The sequence below is a fragment of the Zeus faber genome (genome assembly GCF_960531495.2).
Source record: "Zeus faber genome assembly, chromosome: 9".
NCBI lineage: Eukaryota > Metazoa > Chordata > Actinopteri > Zeiformes > Zeidae > Zeus > Zeus faber.
In genome coordinates this window covers 12,042,120-12,058,204 of record NC_137197.1, presented here as the reverse complement: position 1 = coordinate 12,058,204, position 16,085 = coordinate 12,042,120, and the positions used below count along the sequence as shown (strand labels likewise).

Sequence of the window (16,085 nt, the reverse complement as noted above, 5' to 3'; positions counted from 1 at the left end):
ACAGAAATGTTCTGGAATGTAGCTATATGTGTAAATAGTAAAACTCACAAATGGTGCCGAAAAGGTTATCCCTTTAATTTACCAGGAAATACGCGTGAAAGGGGCTCAAAACAGCTCTGAGCGGAGAGAAGACGTGGGCAGCTATCTCCCTCCACCCCTCTCTCCCTCTCCGCTCCTGCGATCAGTTTCAGAACACGGTGAACTGCAATTACATGCTACACCATTTCAATGCTCCGATTTTTCCTGGCGGACAAAAGAAAAATTGTCTGTCATGAATGTCAACTGGCAATCGATTCAATTGCCATTTGCCAATTCAATTTTCATTCTGCCCTTTGTCAACTTTCTGGAGAGATCTAAGATTAAATAATGCCCCCAGGAACCTATGTTTGAATGGGAGGATGTTTCAATTGGTATTTGAGACAGATCTTAATGAACACAAAGCAAATATTTGGGCTGGGTAAATGGCTCACACAAACTGTGAATACTGTAAATACAAGACAGACAAACTCAGGATGGGGAAGGTGAAGGTCCTGGAGAGGGGACACTGGGCCAGTAAGACAGAGTTCTTCCTGGCTGTAGCGGGGAATGTCGTCGGCTTGGGAAACGTCTGGAGGTTTCCATACCTCTGCTACAAAAACGGAGGGGGTAGGACTTTAACACGCTGACCACTTCTTTGCACAAGAACTGGAGGCCTGGACGTTCACTGTTTGATGGGTGTGTTTCTCTGTGCGTCCAGGTGCCTTCTTGGTGCCATACATGGTGTTTGTGTTGACGTGCGGCGTGCCTCTGTTTCTGTTGGAGACCGCCATGGGCCAGTTCACCCAGGAGGGTGCCATCACCTGCTGGAGGAAGGTCTGTCCCCTGGCAGAAGGTACTTTACACTGAGAGATACAATGGAATTTTGCTACACACTCAAGCTGTGAACATGTAAGCAACAAAAATTGTTGGTTCATTAATGATGAATTGTAACCTGCATTTGAGCATTTGGTGTGTTCCTCAAATGATTCATAGATTTTTAGCATAAGGGTGTTTTGTAAAATATGTACATATTTGATTCATAACAATAATGTTATTATATAAAGTTGAAATGCTGTTTAAAAAACAGACATCTGGTCACAATTGTTGCTGTATGACCATATATTCAGCAAGAACTCATCATTCTAACCTTGCTATGAGGGATTAAACTACATGACAACGATAGGAAGCATATTTTTGCAAAAGGAATTGCTCCCCCACTTTTCAATTCCAAGAATTCCGAAATTTGCTAACAAAGTCTGTAAAAAGTAGAAAGCTAAAACGAGTGGTTCCTCTCAGTTTCTCCAACAAATGCATTCTAAAATTGACCTTGGGCAAACTGAGACACAGGACCGGTTTTGTTTGAAGTCATATTTGAATTGCCATTTTGATCACGGGCACCTCATTATTAGCACACCGTCGGCAAAGTCGATACTGTCGAGGGAGTGATCGGGGCACAGAGTCCGGGGCTATTTTAGATTGGGTGCTGTTTATAAAACATTGGGGGCTTTACCCCTAACGACGCCACTGACATGCTGTGTTGAATTTCAATAAACATCGAGCCAGCGGAGGCGGGACTTCCCATGAAAGCAATCTGCCCGTTCTGATTGTGTTTTTTTCCTGTAAGAAAGAGTGAATTGAGTGCATGTAATGTTTTTCACCACGACTCACCACGGCTTTCACGAACAGGCATGTTTTTAATAGTTTATGTAAAGGAATGAATGTAAAGGAATCATCTTGAATTTGAAGTGGATATCTTTGCTTGAATTCTGCATTTCTGTATTTTTTTCTTCATATTTCTTGCGTAGAGGATGACTAAAGTAAATGTGACCTAATTGAACCCACTTCCCCTAACCCTACCACCTAACACCTTTAAAGTGTCTGTATAACTAACAACAACCAATAACAACAAACAACCACTGATCGACTGCTGTTAAACAAAGCAAACATTGACAAAACAATGCTTTTGTTGTCACATAGAACGTAAAAACCTGAATATAAACAGATTAATTGAAGACAACACATTTCTGCACTGATCTTTTAGGGGGTTATTGATCGATAATTGTTCTGTACGGGCACAGTGCCACAGTTCTTGCGTTGCTGCCTCACAGCAAGAAGGTCCTGGCTTTGATTCCCACCTGAAGAGCTGTTGGCACAGTGCTCCAATTAGTTCCTGGGTGCAGTATGCTGTGCCAGAAGGACAAGGAGGAAGGAGGAAGGATAAGCCAGGATGGGTCCAAAGCTGAGAACAACTGGTCACCATTTGAAGTGTGTGTTGATGGGTGCATATTTTGTGGTGTGTGTGACAAATATAGAATCTTCTTCATTTATTTTGTTAGGCTCTTTGCATCATTGCGGATGTCCAAATGATAGCTTCTGACAACGTATTCACTTTAAAGCCGGTATTCCCATGTTTCAAATCAGTCAGGTAGCTGAATGACTGAAGTACCAAACCTCGCCTTGCAGGTATAGGTTATGCGGGCCAGGTGATCGTACTGTTCCGTTGTATTTGTTACCTTATGATCTTGGCATGGGCCCTGCTCTACCTGGTCTTCTCCTTCAGCTCCCAGCTTCCCTGGGCCAGCTGCACTAATGTCTGGAATACAGGTAAGGGGGAAGGTGTCATTTGTTTTGTCTCAAATCGCTACTAAAGCACTAATCATGGGCTCATTCAGCAAAGCAAATGCTTACAAACCTGCGTATCATACATGATCTTTCTCTCTCTCTCTACCACACACATTTTCTCTCTCAGATGATTGTGTAGACTTTTCAGCGTTAAATGGCACATTCTTACGGAGCAACAAGACCAACACAACCTCAGCCGCCACAGAATTCTGGGAGTATGTCTGTGCGGAACACAAAATAGAAGCTCCTCAAACATGGGTGAAATCTTTAATGCCATTTTGTTTTTGCTATGAAAATGAAAGATTTACCCAAAAATGCTCTTTTATCCATCTTTATTTCCTGTCTAGGCGACGGGTACTGTCTATTTCATCAGGCATTGACCAATTGGGTGGCATCAGGTGGGAAGTGTTGCTTTGTACCATGGCAATGTGGGTGACATGCTATTTTTGCATTTGGAAAGGTGTCCACTCTACAGGCAAGGTATCTGTCAGAAATGTCTTTGGTAAAAGTGGCCTGTAGTTTTTTATTGTTGTGTTTGATTTTGTAAATATCATGAGGGATGTCTGTAATTCAAGGTGGTGTATTTTACTGCAACTTTCCCCTACATCATGCTGGTTATTTTGCTGATCCGTGGAGTCACTCTGCCTGGTGCTGTAAACGGGATTATATTCTATCTACTCCCAGAACCATCACGTCTTTTAGACCCACAGGTAATAGACAAGTGTAACACAGTACATGCCAGGATCAGGCATTAAGTTAGATGAAAAGCCTTACGTTTACCCCTCAGAGTTGCTTTGTGAAAACAGGTGTGGATGGAGGCCGGTGCCCAGGTCTTCTTTTCATACAGCATCGGGGTGGGCTCCTTGACGGTGTTAGGCAGTTACAACACCTACCACAACAACTGCTATAGGTGAGAAGGGTATCAATCAAGTATCCTGCATTGCTTGAACAAAATATCAAATTTACTTGAATGTCTGAGCAGATAAGATGCAAGACATTTCAAAAAGCAAGAATGAAGTAAATCCATCCAACCCTCTGTCCATTTTCTTTAACTACTTTATGCTGCTCATGGTTCAGAGTGGAGCATTAAACACATATCTTTTCATTTATTACAGAGACTGTCTGTGGCTGTGCTTGTTAAACAGTGGCACTAGTTTTGTGGCTGGGTTCGCTGTCTTCTCCGTATTAGGATTCATGGCCCAGGAGCAGAACATGCCTGTTGAGCAAGTGGCAGAGTCAGGTACTGTGGGCCTCCAAATTAAGATGAAAATGACGATGCAGTCTGGTTTGCTGGAGTACCATCCTCTACACCCATATGCATTACAGAGCATCATATCGTCAACAGGATAGATAGCTTATCTGTAAGTTGCAGGCATACTATGCATACATATGCTACTACTGGAAGATCAGAGAAGTTATTGTAAGTCATTCAATTTTAAGGTCTATGGAATACAACTCATCAGACAAATGGCAATGACCAGTGAGTGATAACATTGTGATTTAAATAAGTGTTGGTTACACTTAAGTTGGATAGTCCAACGTTAATACTTAGTATGAACTGACTACAAATGTACTAATTATTTAATCAATACTAATAATTCACTAAGCATTAAGTTGTATTACTTGGTATGAACAGTGTTAATAGCTATTGTTCTAACAATCGTTTTAATTGACTCATGGTTAAAAGCCTCCCTGAATCGTAGACATTTTGTGGGCAATCATAGGCTACATCGCAGTTAAATGGTTGGTATAAAGTTGGAGATGATGAAACACAGGCATTGGTTTCATGTGTTTCAGGTCAGAGGAGGCATGGAAGGGCGGTTACCAAATAAAATCAAGCCAAATACCAAATGTTACCGAACTTCTCCATCTCTCTAAATGTTGCTCTCAGGTCCAGGTCTGGCATTCATCGCGTATCCCCAGGCGATAGCCATGATGCCGCTGCCGCAGCTGTGGGCTGTTTGCTTCTTTGTCATGATCATTCTGTTGGGTCTGGACACACAGGTAGGCACAGATCCCTCTCTATGTCCATTTGCCATCAGGACACACCCCTAATTTGTGTTTTTGTCGATATCTAATTTAGTTTGTCGGCATGGAGGTGGTGATGACGTCCCTCATAGATTTATTTCCCACGGTGCTTCGCAGAGCAGGGCGACGTGAACTCTCCCTCTTCCTGTTCTGCGTCATCTGTTTACTGTTGCAGCTTGTTATGGTCACGGAGGTCAGTGTTTATGAATTTATCCATTTATTTAGTGAGATCTGAGTGAGATCAAGAACAACAGATACATAGGCAATCGGGCAAGGTCAAACTATGTGTGACTATGTGTTATATCCATGAGAGTTGTATTTATGGTTCATCATTACTTGGTTTATGTCATTCCAGGAGGAATTGATGGTAATATTTTTCAATATTAATGTGATCTTGGTGATATGTGGACATAAGAGGCGTGATCACATCTAAGGCAAAATAGCTCAACTCTTTCATAGTGTGGTTAATAAAATACAACTCAAACTATAACATTAAATATCGGGGGTCAAATGACCCTTGTTCTGACATAAGAGCACGACAGAGTAACCTTGCTCCCGCTGTTGTTCAGGGAGGGATGTATATCTTCCAGCTGTTGGACTACTATGCCGGAAGCGGGGCCTGCATTCTATTCATCTGCATGCTTGAATCCATCGCAGTCACCTGGATATTTGGTGGGTATGCAGTACTTAAATTGCTTAATTTCGATTAATTAGTTCTAGACTAGGAAGGCCTTGACTTAGGTAATGAAAGACTGGTCGGCGCCTTCTGTCTGGTCTTGGTGCTGGTCTTCGTCCAGATAATCCATTTTCTCTATTGTCAAGGTCGACCTGGAGGCCAAATTCATTAATTCAAAATTTAATTTAAGTCTTAATTTAGACCTAGATTAGCTCTAATCTTCCGTCTGGAAATCAGATTTTTAAAACAAGACTGGGACAAGTCGAAGACTATTTTAAACCATGACTGAGAAAGGCCATTTCAGTTAGTCCTAACCCTAAAACTAAACCTAATCTGTGTGCATGAAACTGCCCCTATGTGTCAATTTCTAATCCTCACTTTCTGATCATTGTGCTTTAAGGGGCAGAGCGGCTGTGTGGGATCATAAAGGACATGACATGTGTACGGCCTAATGCCTTATTTAAAATCTGCTGGCTCTACCTCATCCCCTTAGTAACCATGGTGAGCAGTTCATCTCTTTACACACAACGTACACATCAAACTCTCTCTATGTAAACTAAAACACCTGTTTTCATTCTTTCATGCCCTCCAGGTGTCTTTTATATGTTCTTTGGTCGAGTACACACCCCTGACCTTCAACCGCTGGTATGTTTACCCGGCCTGGGCGTACGTGGTGGGCTGGCTGCTGGAGCTCTCCTCTATAATACTGATACCAGGGTGGGCGCTGGTCAAACTGGGGACTGGGCCAGGAACCCTCAGCCAGGTTGGCGGGCCTTCTCTGCTGGAGTTTACAATGAGGAATCAAAAAGACACAGAAACATTTTGAGTTTTTGTTGTACATTTAATAGCAATAACTAATTTCCCAATTACCGAGAGTATTCTAATTCTTATACAGTCTAAACACATAAGGAAAATTTGAAATTTCTCACTCCATGTCACACACTACCAACATAAATCACAAAACCAAATCACATGACAGAATTAAGCAGAAAAAGGACTTACATCATACAGTTAAGTAGAAGTAACAATACCCTATGGAAACAGTACTCTAGTAAAAATGAAATCCCTCATATACCATTCCACCCAAGTATAATAAGCAAAAGTAATATTTCAACATCAGGATCGCGAATTTGGTGAGAAGTGCATTAATCCTCAATGCATTTCTTCAGCCGATTAATCGTATTGGTGGTCCAAATTGGTTGATCTAATGGTTTCCACTTACTGATGGAGCCAAACTTGTAAATTGAAGTTTTGCTTTTGTGAGAATGTTGTGGGGTAAAAAGTAATATGTTTGCTATAAATTGTTTGTACAAATTGCTGAACTGTATAGTACTTGAGTAAAGATTTTTACTTTCAGCCCCACTAAAATAGCAGGTTTCTTCACAATGAAGCCAAATGACAAGCCGTTGTGCATATTTCTTTCCCATGGCAGCGTTTGCAGCGGCTGTGTCACCCGGAGGCTGAACGGCCACTGACCCAGAAAGAAGCCGCTGAACTGGAGGACAAAAGGAGGCAGCAGTTGGAAATGTTAACAACCAGTTAATGACGGAGGCTAGCTGCAGCTTAAGTAAAATCATTTGAAATTGCAATGCTGAATGTTAGTTTGCTCAAAAAATTAATTGTAAAGACATTTTCAGTAAAAACATTGTTCAAGCCTTTTTGTCTGGTTTTTGAAGTCTTTGTTACACCAACTATGGACACCAATTGGTACAAAACCCTTAAGTAATTCAAGACCTGTTAAGTTATACGGTTCTTGAGGATCAAAACAATACAAAACTATCACTGCAGTGTTAGTTTGGGATTGATGCATAACTCCAAACCACTGATCTTCAATTAAATTCAAGATAATCCAAGAATTTAATTAGCGCCCTTGGTTTTAGCTATAAAAACCTTAGAAGACCTGGCTGGCTGTGCTAGGCGCGGGGCTCACCATGTGGCCTCCATCGGGGGGGCAGTCTCCTGTCATCACACGGGGCTGCCGGGGTACCTACCCTCTGACGCTCTCGGTGCACGGGGCACTCTTCACTGGGGGGTCGGGCTGTGGGTGGGGGTGCCGTCTGCCGCCCTCTGTTCTGTAGTCCGCATGCTCAGCGGCTGGGGGCTGACCAGGGGCCTGATGGGGGCATGGAGCTGCCTGACATGGCTGAGGCGCATGGCGGAGGCGCATGGCAGACGCTCTGCACCCTTGGCTGATTCCTGTAGCTTGGCTGCCACCAGGTACAGGAGGTGGGCGCACTGGGGCGCGGTTGGGTCCGGGGGGAGGGGGTCTGCGTGGTTGCTCCCCGGCCTGCTGCACCCCTGGATCGATCCAGTCGCGACTCGCCTATCTCTCCCAGTGCCAAAACTCATACTCAGCACATACACCACACAATAGATGGTGGGCTTGCGGGATGGGCTGGGTGCAGGCTATGTGGGTGGGGATGCGGCGGGCAGCTGCCATTTTGCATGTCACGCTCCTGCCCAAGCGTGCTTCTCGTCCATCCCAAAATTTTAATCCCACTCACACTAGCTTAGAACACATACACTGGCACACCAATTCTACTCCGAACAACACTCCATCGGACCGGGGTCTGCGGGACAGGAGGGGTGTGAGTGATTCGGGTTCGACTTGCCTGAAGGACTCGCACCCCCAATCCCGCAATTTTAACTGCAATTGCCAAAAGCACACATTGAGCACTGGGGGGGGGGGGGCTTTCCGGTTTGGCCGGTCGTTGGCCGGTTGGTGTGGGGGCGTGGTTGGCCGGGGGCGGTCGGGTGGGCCCCCCCTCCCGGCCTAGCTGGAGTCCTGACGGCTTGCGCCTGGTGGCTTGGGATGTGCTACGACCTTGCGGGGCTGCAGAGAGCAAAAGGGTGGGTGTGGGTTAGGGTGTGGGGGGCGGCTGTTGGCCTTTTGCTTCTGCGGCGCGGCTTCTATGCAGCGGGCGTCCCGGGTGCTGAGGGTGGCGGAGGGCCTGTGGCCTGCTGGCAAGATTCAAGATTCAAGATTTTTATTTGTCACATACATATACATACTTTCATGGCATTGCCGGGGGGTAAAACATCGAGGTTCACCGTGCTGGGCACATGCTGCTATGTGTATGGGCACTTGGCACTCACGCCGGGTCTGGTCGGCTGCCCGTGGGGCAGGCGGCTCGGTCGGGGTGTCAGTCGGTCGGCGTGGGGCCAGGATCCGGGCCTGCGGTCTGTGCCTTGCGCCCATGGCCCGGGTGCTGTGCCCGGGTGCTGTGCCCGGGTGCTGTGCCCGGGTGCTGTACCCGCGGCTGCATCTTGTGCCTGCACCCCCAATTCTTTACATCTGAGAAGGCGCAATAGATGTCTATATCTGAAGTTTGAGCCACAGCAGTGAACAAAAATGTTATCGTATAAGCTCCATTGACCTGCAAAGAACCTTTGCATGATCCCTATCAATGTGAAACTTAATAACAAAAAGAAAGAAATGTTATATATTGAAAATTTCTACCCAGTGGCCAGCCTTGATTATTGTCCTTTTTGAAAGGCAGCGTTGGGAGGCATGATGGTTGCTTCCTCTGGGGTTCCACTACTCCTCTGCTCTGAGGGAGAATACTGGGCTGCTTGGACGCTCTGCTTCAGACCAGGCAGTGGGTCGTTGGTCTGAGCATCACTGTGGACAGATTCAGCGAGTGTTCCCGCTCCCACCATGGCAAACCCATGGCTGGCTGTGCCTGTTGCTGTGGCTGTTGCTGTGGCTGTGGCTGTGGCTGTGGCTGTGGCTGTGGCTGTGGCTGTGGCTGTGGCTGTGGCTGTGGCTGTGGCTGGCTGCGAGGCGTCACAGTGCTCTTTTTTTGACTGGCTGCCAGACATCGCAATGCTTTTGCTATTGCAGCCAGTCAACTGTGGCTGTGGCATATATGTATATACTCTATATACATATATGCGTGTGCTGGGATTGGTGGTCCAGAAGCTTCCCAGCATTCCCTGGGGAGTTTATGGGTTTGTGGACACCCATGTGGTTCAGTCATGTTTGATTTCATCCTACTTTACTCTGTGCTGTGTGTTTGTGTGTTTCCTGTAGGTTGTTTGCGTGTTCCTTCAGAGTGTCTGGTGTTTTTGGTGATTATGAGTGAATCTAGTTCTACCGTTAATCTGATTGTCCGTATAATTACTGACGCCCTCTTCCCAGTGTGAGTGGAGTTCAGTTCAGCACTATGTGGTATGCCTGTTGCTGCCTCCTTTTCCTAATTCAAATTATTGGCATGCTTATGAGATGTGAGTGATGCACAGTGCCGATCATGGCGGGCGGTCCTGGAGGGGTGTCGACCTGTCTGCTGCGAGGCCAGGCTCCGGGCCTGTGGTCCGTGCCTAGCAACCTGGGCCCAGATTCTGTGCTTGTGGGTGCGTCTCATGCCTGCATATGGTGGTGAGTTGAATGAGTGCAGCTTAGGAGTGCAGGGTCACCTTGTGCTCTCTGGGACTGGTGGTTTGTCCACCTCCGGGTCATGCATGGGTGTTGCTCTGCGGGCTCCCAGTTTCTCTGTGGGTTGGGAGATCTTCTGTGGCTGCGGTTCATTGTGCGCGGAGCTTTCTTTACGGCTTTTAAGACAAGTGGGACTTTCACTTGCAGACTAACAGAGTTAGTCTGCAAGTAACAGAGTTAGTCTGCAAGTGGAGTTAGTCTTTGATGCAATGGCATACAAATAGTCTGTGTTGTATGCCCAGCATAGCAAAAAGAAGTGGAATCCATCTGGCACTTCCTCCTCTCACTTCACTCTGCAGTGAGCAATTTGAGGAGGCCTGCACTCATGCAATAAGAAAGACTTCCAGACAAACCACAGAGCCAAGTTTCCTCAAGTTCCAGACTCCCAGAATTGACTTAAAGTCACTTTTAGTGACTGGAAGTAACTGAAAGTGAATCACTGAAGGAGGTCTCCAACTTAGTTATAAGTTTAACTTCTTTCCTATATAGGATGTTCATTTGTGCTATAACTGATGTAAGATAATCATTGCATATTTTTATAAATACAGTTTACTGTGAAGAACTAGCAGGCTGGAGTTCAAGGATGACCCCAATGCACTCATTCACACAAGTGAAAAGTACTTTCCTGTTTAAGATTAACAGGGTCTAGATTAGGAAATAACTAGAACTGGCCAACTAGATGTTCACATGGGAGCATAATATCTCCTGTAATAGATACTGTTGTTACCATCGAAATCTTGATAATATCCTATGAAAATATCCTATGTCAGTCTATTAAAGCAGAGTTTTAATAGTTTTATTAATAGCTGCATAGAAATTACATTTACTTGTAGAAAGTGATAAATATGAGACATTGGGAATGGGTTTATTTTGTCTTCAGGTTGAATAATATAAAATAAACAGAGTGAGATTAAACAGAAAGTAGTACATTTTCTATAAAAGAATGACTACTCTTACCTGGTTTTGCAGATTTGCCACGTATCTTGTTAAATGTAACAGGAGACTTAGGTGAATTGTTTTGTGGTTCAGTATATTTGATATGTACATATTATGACAAAAGTCAGAAAAACCCCCGTTTTAACTCTCTTCTGATTCTTGGTTGTTAATGTTAAGGGACAACTTATAACATCCACATTCATGTATAAGTTATTATGTATGCAAGAAGTATAAGACAACACTGACATGGCCTTTTAATGACAAATCGATATTCTGAGAAACAAAAATTCCACTAACGTTTTCCTCTGATTTGATTATTGTACATATTGTTATTAAACTTAGTTTGAAATCACATGAAATCTAACTATCTCTATTATTAATCTAGCCACTGGGGGTGCACAAGCCAGTGTATCATCAGTGTCAGTCGCAAGCCCAGATGAATAGAGAGGGTTGCGTCAGGAAGGGCATCCGGCATAAAAACATGCCAAATCAAACATACGGACAACAAATCTGATTTCCATACAGGATCCGTTGAAGCCCAGGTTAACAATGACCGCCACTGGTGCCGTTAGCCAACAGGGTGCCAGTGGAAATTGTGCTACTGTTGGCCGAAGAAGAAGAGGGGGAAGGTGTGTCCGGAGACAGCAGAGAGGAAGAAGGGTAGGAGAGTAGAGTTGAGAGTAGGAACTTTGAAGGTTGGCACTATGAAGAATAAAGAGAGAGCGCAGGCTGACATGATGGAGAGAAGGAAGGTAGATGTACTATGCGTACAAGAGACCAGCTGGAAGGGGAGTAAGGCCAGGAGTATCGGAGCCAGGTACAAACTGTTCCACCATGGAGTGGATGGCAGGAGAAATGGGGAAGGGATAGTCTTGAAGGAAGAATATGTCCAGAGTGTTTTGGAGGTGACGAGCGTGTCGGACAGAGTGATGAGCATGAAGCTGGAAATTGATGGGGTGATAATGAATGTGGTCAGTGCATATGCTCCCCAATTTGGGTGTGAGATGGAAGAGAAAGAATAATTCTTTAGTGAGTTAGATGTAGTGGTGGAGAGCAAAAAAGGAGGAGTGTTGCATGCAATTTAGGGAAGAGGTAAGGCAGGCAATAGGTGGGAATGCACGGTTACCAGATGACATGGTAAAGGCAAAGGAAAAGGCATACGACGAATTGTATGAGAGGTAGGATAGTAAGGAAGTAGAAAAGGACTTGTACTGATTGACAAAAAAAGGGACCAAGCTAGGAAGGATGTACAGCAGGTTAGGGAGATAAAGGATAATGATTGGAATGTGCTGACTAGTGAAGAGAGTGTGTTGAGAAGGTGGAAGGAGTACTTTGAGGAGTTGATGAATGAAGAAAATGAGAGGGAGAGAAGAGTGGATGATGTGGGGATAATGGATAAAGAAGTGCAAATTAGCAAGGATGAGGTGAGAACAGCATTAAAGAAGATGAAGAGTGGAAAGGCAGTTGGCCCAGATGACATATCTGGGGAAGCATGGAAATGTTTAGGTGAGATGGCGATGGCGTTCCTAACGAGACTGTTTAACACCATCCTGGAAAGGGAGAGGATGCTGGAGGAGTGGAGAAGAAGTGTACTGGTACCCATCTTCAAGAATAAGGGAGACAGACGTACAGAGCTGTAGTAACAACAGGGAAAAAAAGTTGATCAACCACAGCATGAAGGTATGGGAAAGGGTTGTGGAGGCTAGGTTAGGAGGAGAGGTGGGGATCAGCGAGCAGCAGTATGGTTTCATGCCAGGAAAGAGTACTACAGATGCAATGTTTGCTTTAAGAATGCTGATGGAAAAGTACAGGGAAGAGCAGGGGGAGTTGCACTGTGTCTTTGTAAATTTAGAGAAAGCATATGATAGGGTGCCAAGAGAGGAAGTGTTGTATTGCATGAGGAAGTCGTGTGTGGCAGAGAAGTACTGTACGTAAGAGTGGTACAGGATATGTATGAGGGCAGTCAGACAGTAGTAAGGTGTGGAGTAGGGGTGACAAAGGCATTCAAAGTGGAGGTGGGATTGCATCAAGGATCAGCTCTGAGCCCTTTCTTGTTTGCAATGGTGATGGACAGGTTAACAGATTAAATCAGGCAGGAGTCTCTGTGGACTTTGACGTTTGGAGAAGTGGAGGCATGCATTAGAGAGAAGAGGAATGAAAGTCAGCAGGAGTAAGACAGAATACATGTGCCTGAATGGGAGGGAGGGCGGCGAAAAGCTGAGAATGCAAGGAGTGGAGGTGGAGAAGACCTAGACCTAATCAAAGATAACTGAGAGGAAGGTCCTAGCACCAGTAAAAACGAGATACAGTATGTTATGGACCTGGGAGAAAAGTGACACGTGCTGATTCGACCGTTATCACGGGAGAATTTACCCCAGGCTCAGGAACGTCAGTGCCTCTTATGCAAAAGGGGGGCTTGGCTCATACAATTCGCACTGGGAGTCAAGGTGTTAGTGTTGCCCCCTTCATCCAGCTCTAAATTGCTCTCGAAGTTGCAAGCGATTCAATATTCAAGAGGTTAATTCGTCACATACGTATACATGCTTTCATACATATATGCAGTGAAATGTCAACGCAACGCACCCGATGATTATGCATTATTATGTTCTAGACTGAACACAATAGCTAATTTCTACTTGACAAACTGTCTGAAACTAACTGATTCCTAAAATGTAATGCTGTAAGTACATAGAAAAAAAAAAGAAATACAATTTTAAAAAATTACTCAAAAGTAATACAGAGTGGGGGTACAAAATCTAAATAAAGGGAATAGACTTATGTATTTGTGATAGGTTATTATGTACGTATATACAGATATGTGCATTAGTGGCATGTGAATAAAGTGAGGTAGTGTGTGTGGAGATATATAGTGCAGTATACAACAGTACGGCACAGCAATACAGTAACACCAAACAGAACAGCAATACAGCACAGTATGCAGTAACCCAGAACAGTGATACAGTATTCAGTACAGTATGCTACATACAGTACAGTAAGGCAGTGGGGCCTATGTGTGTGTCTCAGTGAGGACCCCTGGTGAGTTCAGCGTTGAAAGTTCTTATTGCTTGCGAGAAGAAACTCCGTCTCAGTCTCTCTGTTCTCACTGTTTGACTGCGGAGGCTCTTCCCTGACCGCAGCTGCTGGATCAGGCCGTTGTTGGGGTGGTGAGGATCCTTCATGATCCTGCGGCCTCTGCTACTACACCTCCTGGTGTATAAGTCCTGCAGGGAGGGGAGGGTAGTTCCAGTGGTACGTTCAGCCGAACACACCACCCTCTGAGGGCCCGCCTGTTCTGAACAGTACAGTTCCCAAACCAGGCAACAATGTTGCCTGTCAGGATGCTCTCCACTGCTCCAGAGCAGAAGGACTTGAGGATCCTCACTGAGACCCAGAATTTCTTCAGCTGCCTTGCCTTCTCACCAAAGTGTCTGTGTGTATAGTTCATGTTAAGTCCTCTGTGATGTAGAGTCCCAGGTATTTGAAGCGGCTCACTCTGTCGACAAAAGTCTCATTAATCACCAGCGGTGCATGCGTCCTCAGTTGTAATCCCCTCCTAAAGTCCACAATCAGCTCCTTAGTTTTGTTGATGTTCAGGAGGAGGCTGTTGTCCTAGCACCAGCGTGAAGGTCAGCCACCTCCTCCCGGTAGGCCTTCTGATCGATGTCGTTAATCAGGCCCACCACGATGCTTTCGTCAGCAAACTTGATGATAGTGTTGGAGCTGGACCTGGCCACACAGTTGTGTGTACAGGGAGTACAGGAGGGGGCTGAGGATGCAGTCCTGGGGGGATCCTGTGTTCAGAGTGAGGGAGCTGGACATGTGCCTCCCCACCCTAACCACCTGGGTTCGGGCTGTGAGGAAGTCCAGGATCCAGGCACACAGGGGAGTGTTCAGTCCTAGCTCCTGCAGCTTGACAGCCAGTCAGGTGGGGACTATGGTATTGAAAGCTGAATTTATCGACCCACGGTTTCTGGTTCGGAAATATCTGAACTTTCACTGTGGGAACGATGCTGTCTGCTAACGTAGCTATGAAGCCCTCAGCAACTTCCGTAAAATCGCTGATGTCACTGGAACTTGATTGGAATATGTCTCAGTCTACGTCAGTAAGAGTGTCCTGAAGCGAGGCCTCTGATTGGTCCGACCACCGCTTTACATCCCTCTTCACCACCAGTTAACCCATGATTCACGGCTTGTAAAAAGGAACCAGTGAAATCGCAGAGTGATCTGATTTCCCGAAAGCAGGGAGCAAGACGGTCTTGTACCCATTCTTGTACGGTGTATAGCAGTGGTCCAAAGTTTTATTTACCCTGGTGGGACACGTGATGTGTTGATAGAAATTAGGCAGAACTTTTTTGAGGTTTGAAGTCCCCAGCCACCACCACAGCCGCTTCGGGATGTTCATTCTGAAGTCCACCAAACATCAAATAGGTCCGGTAGTACTGTGTCGGTGTCCGCTTGCAGTAGAATATTAACAACTGTGATGATGACCATGCTGAATTCCCAGGGGAGGTAGAATGGACGGAATGAGATGGTCAGCTTTTCCAGGTTCGGCAAGCAGGAGCGGGAGAGAGTCTTGGTGTTGTTGGGGTTACACCAGCGGCTGTTTATCATGAGGCAGATCGCTCCACCCTTGAATTTCCCCAACTCCTCCGACCTGTCGGCATGGAACACGGGGAAGGACTCGGCTGGATATATGGCGTGGTCCGGCACCAGCGCATTCAACAATAACTTCGTCAGGCAGAGGACACAACAGTTACTCGTATCCCATTGGAATTGTATCCTCGCTCGAAGGTCATCCTTCTTGTTCTCCAGGGCCTGGACATTGTCAAGAAGGATGCTTGGCAGAGGTGAACGGTAAGGTTGCTTCCTCATTCTGACCCGAATGTTGCCTTGTTTACCACAGTGCATCCTCCGCGGGCCCACCCGTGGAACAGTGGCTCAATTGTTGTTGTTGTTGCTGTTGTTGAGAGCGTTAGCGTGTAAAATCTCCGGCGGCCACTCTGGATCCGCGGATAAAAAGTCCTAAAGTTGTTATTTCAGGGAAATTCTTATCCACGAGTGCATCAGGGCCGTAGGAGATCACTGCCAATGATTTTTTGGCGGACATAAATAAAAAACGGGAAAAAATACAAATATGTGTGCAGTCGACATGGAGCCCCCGCACAGGTGGCCGCAAACGGCGGCGCCACGATCTCATATATTATGAGGCCGAACGGTCTGACAGGCAGGGGGCAACACAGATTTTGGGGAGTCGGCTGTCGCCCGGACAGCTCAAAGTCGGGCGGTGGGAGTATGTGGCGGACCAAGGAGCGTGGTTAAGCCACGGCTGCAGACGGCAGCATGGCTTCATCACCCAGCTGCCTCGGGTCG

The 16,085-nt window shown here is 45.7% G+C and overlaps 1 protein-coding gene across 1 annotated transcript; it reads left to right on the top strand.

Annotated features, from left to right (window-relative positions):
• Nucleotides 1-512: 512 nt before the first annotated feature.
• LOC307234735 (sodium- and chloride-dependent GABA transporter 2-like) lies at nucleotides 513-15,566 on the top strand (the record flags this gene model as incomplete). The annotated part of the gene is made up of 14 exons (XM_080006598.1): nucleotides 513-645; nucleotides 737-871; nucleotides 2,482-2,622; nucleotides 2,768-2,855; nucleotides 2,988-3,120; nucleotides 3,216-3,350; nucleotides 3,447-3,550; nucleotides 3,756-3,880; nucleotides 4,532-4,644; nucleotides 4,724-4,861; nucleotides 5,238-5,340; nucleotides 5,745-5,845; nucleotides 5,937-6,107; nucleotides 15,528-15,566. 14 exons carry the CDS (start codon nucleotides 513-515, stop codon nucleotides 15,564-15,566), a joined length of 1,659 nt encoding a protein of 552 aa, XP_079862724.1.
• Between the last annotated feature and the right edge of the window lie 519 nt (nucleotides 15,567-16,085).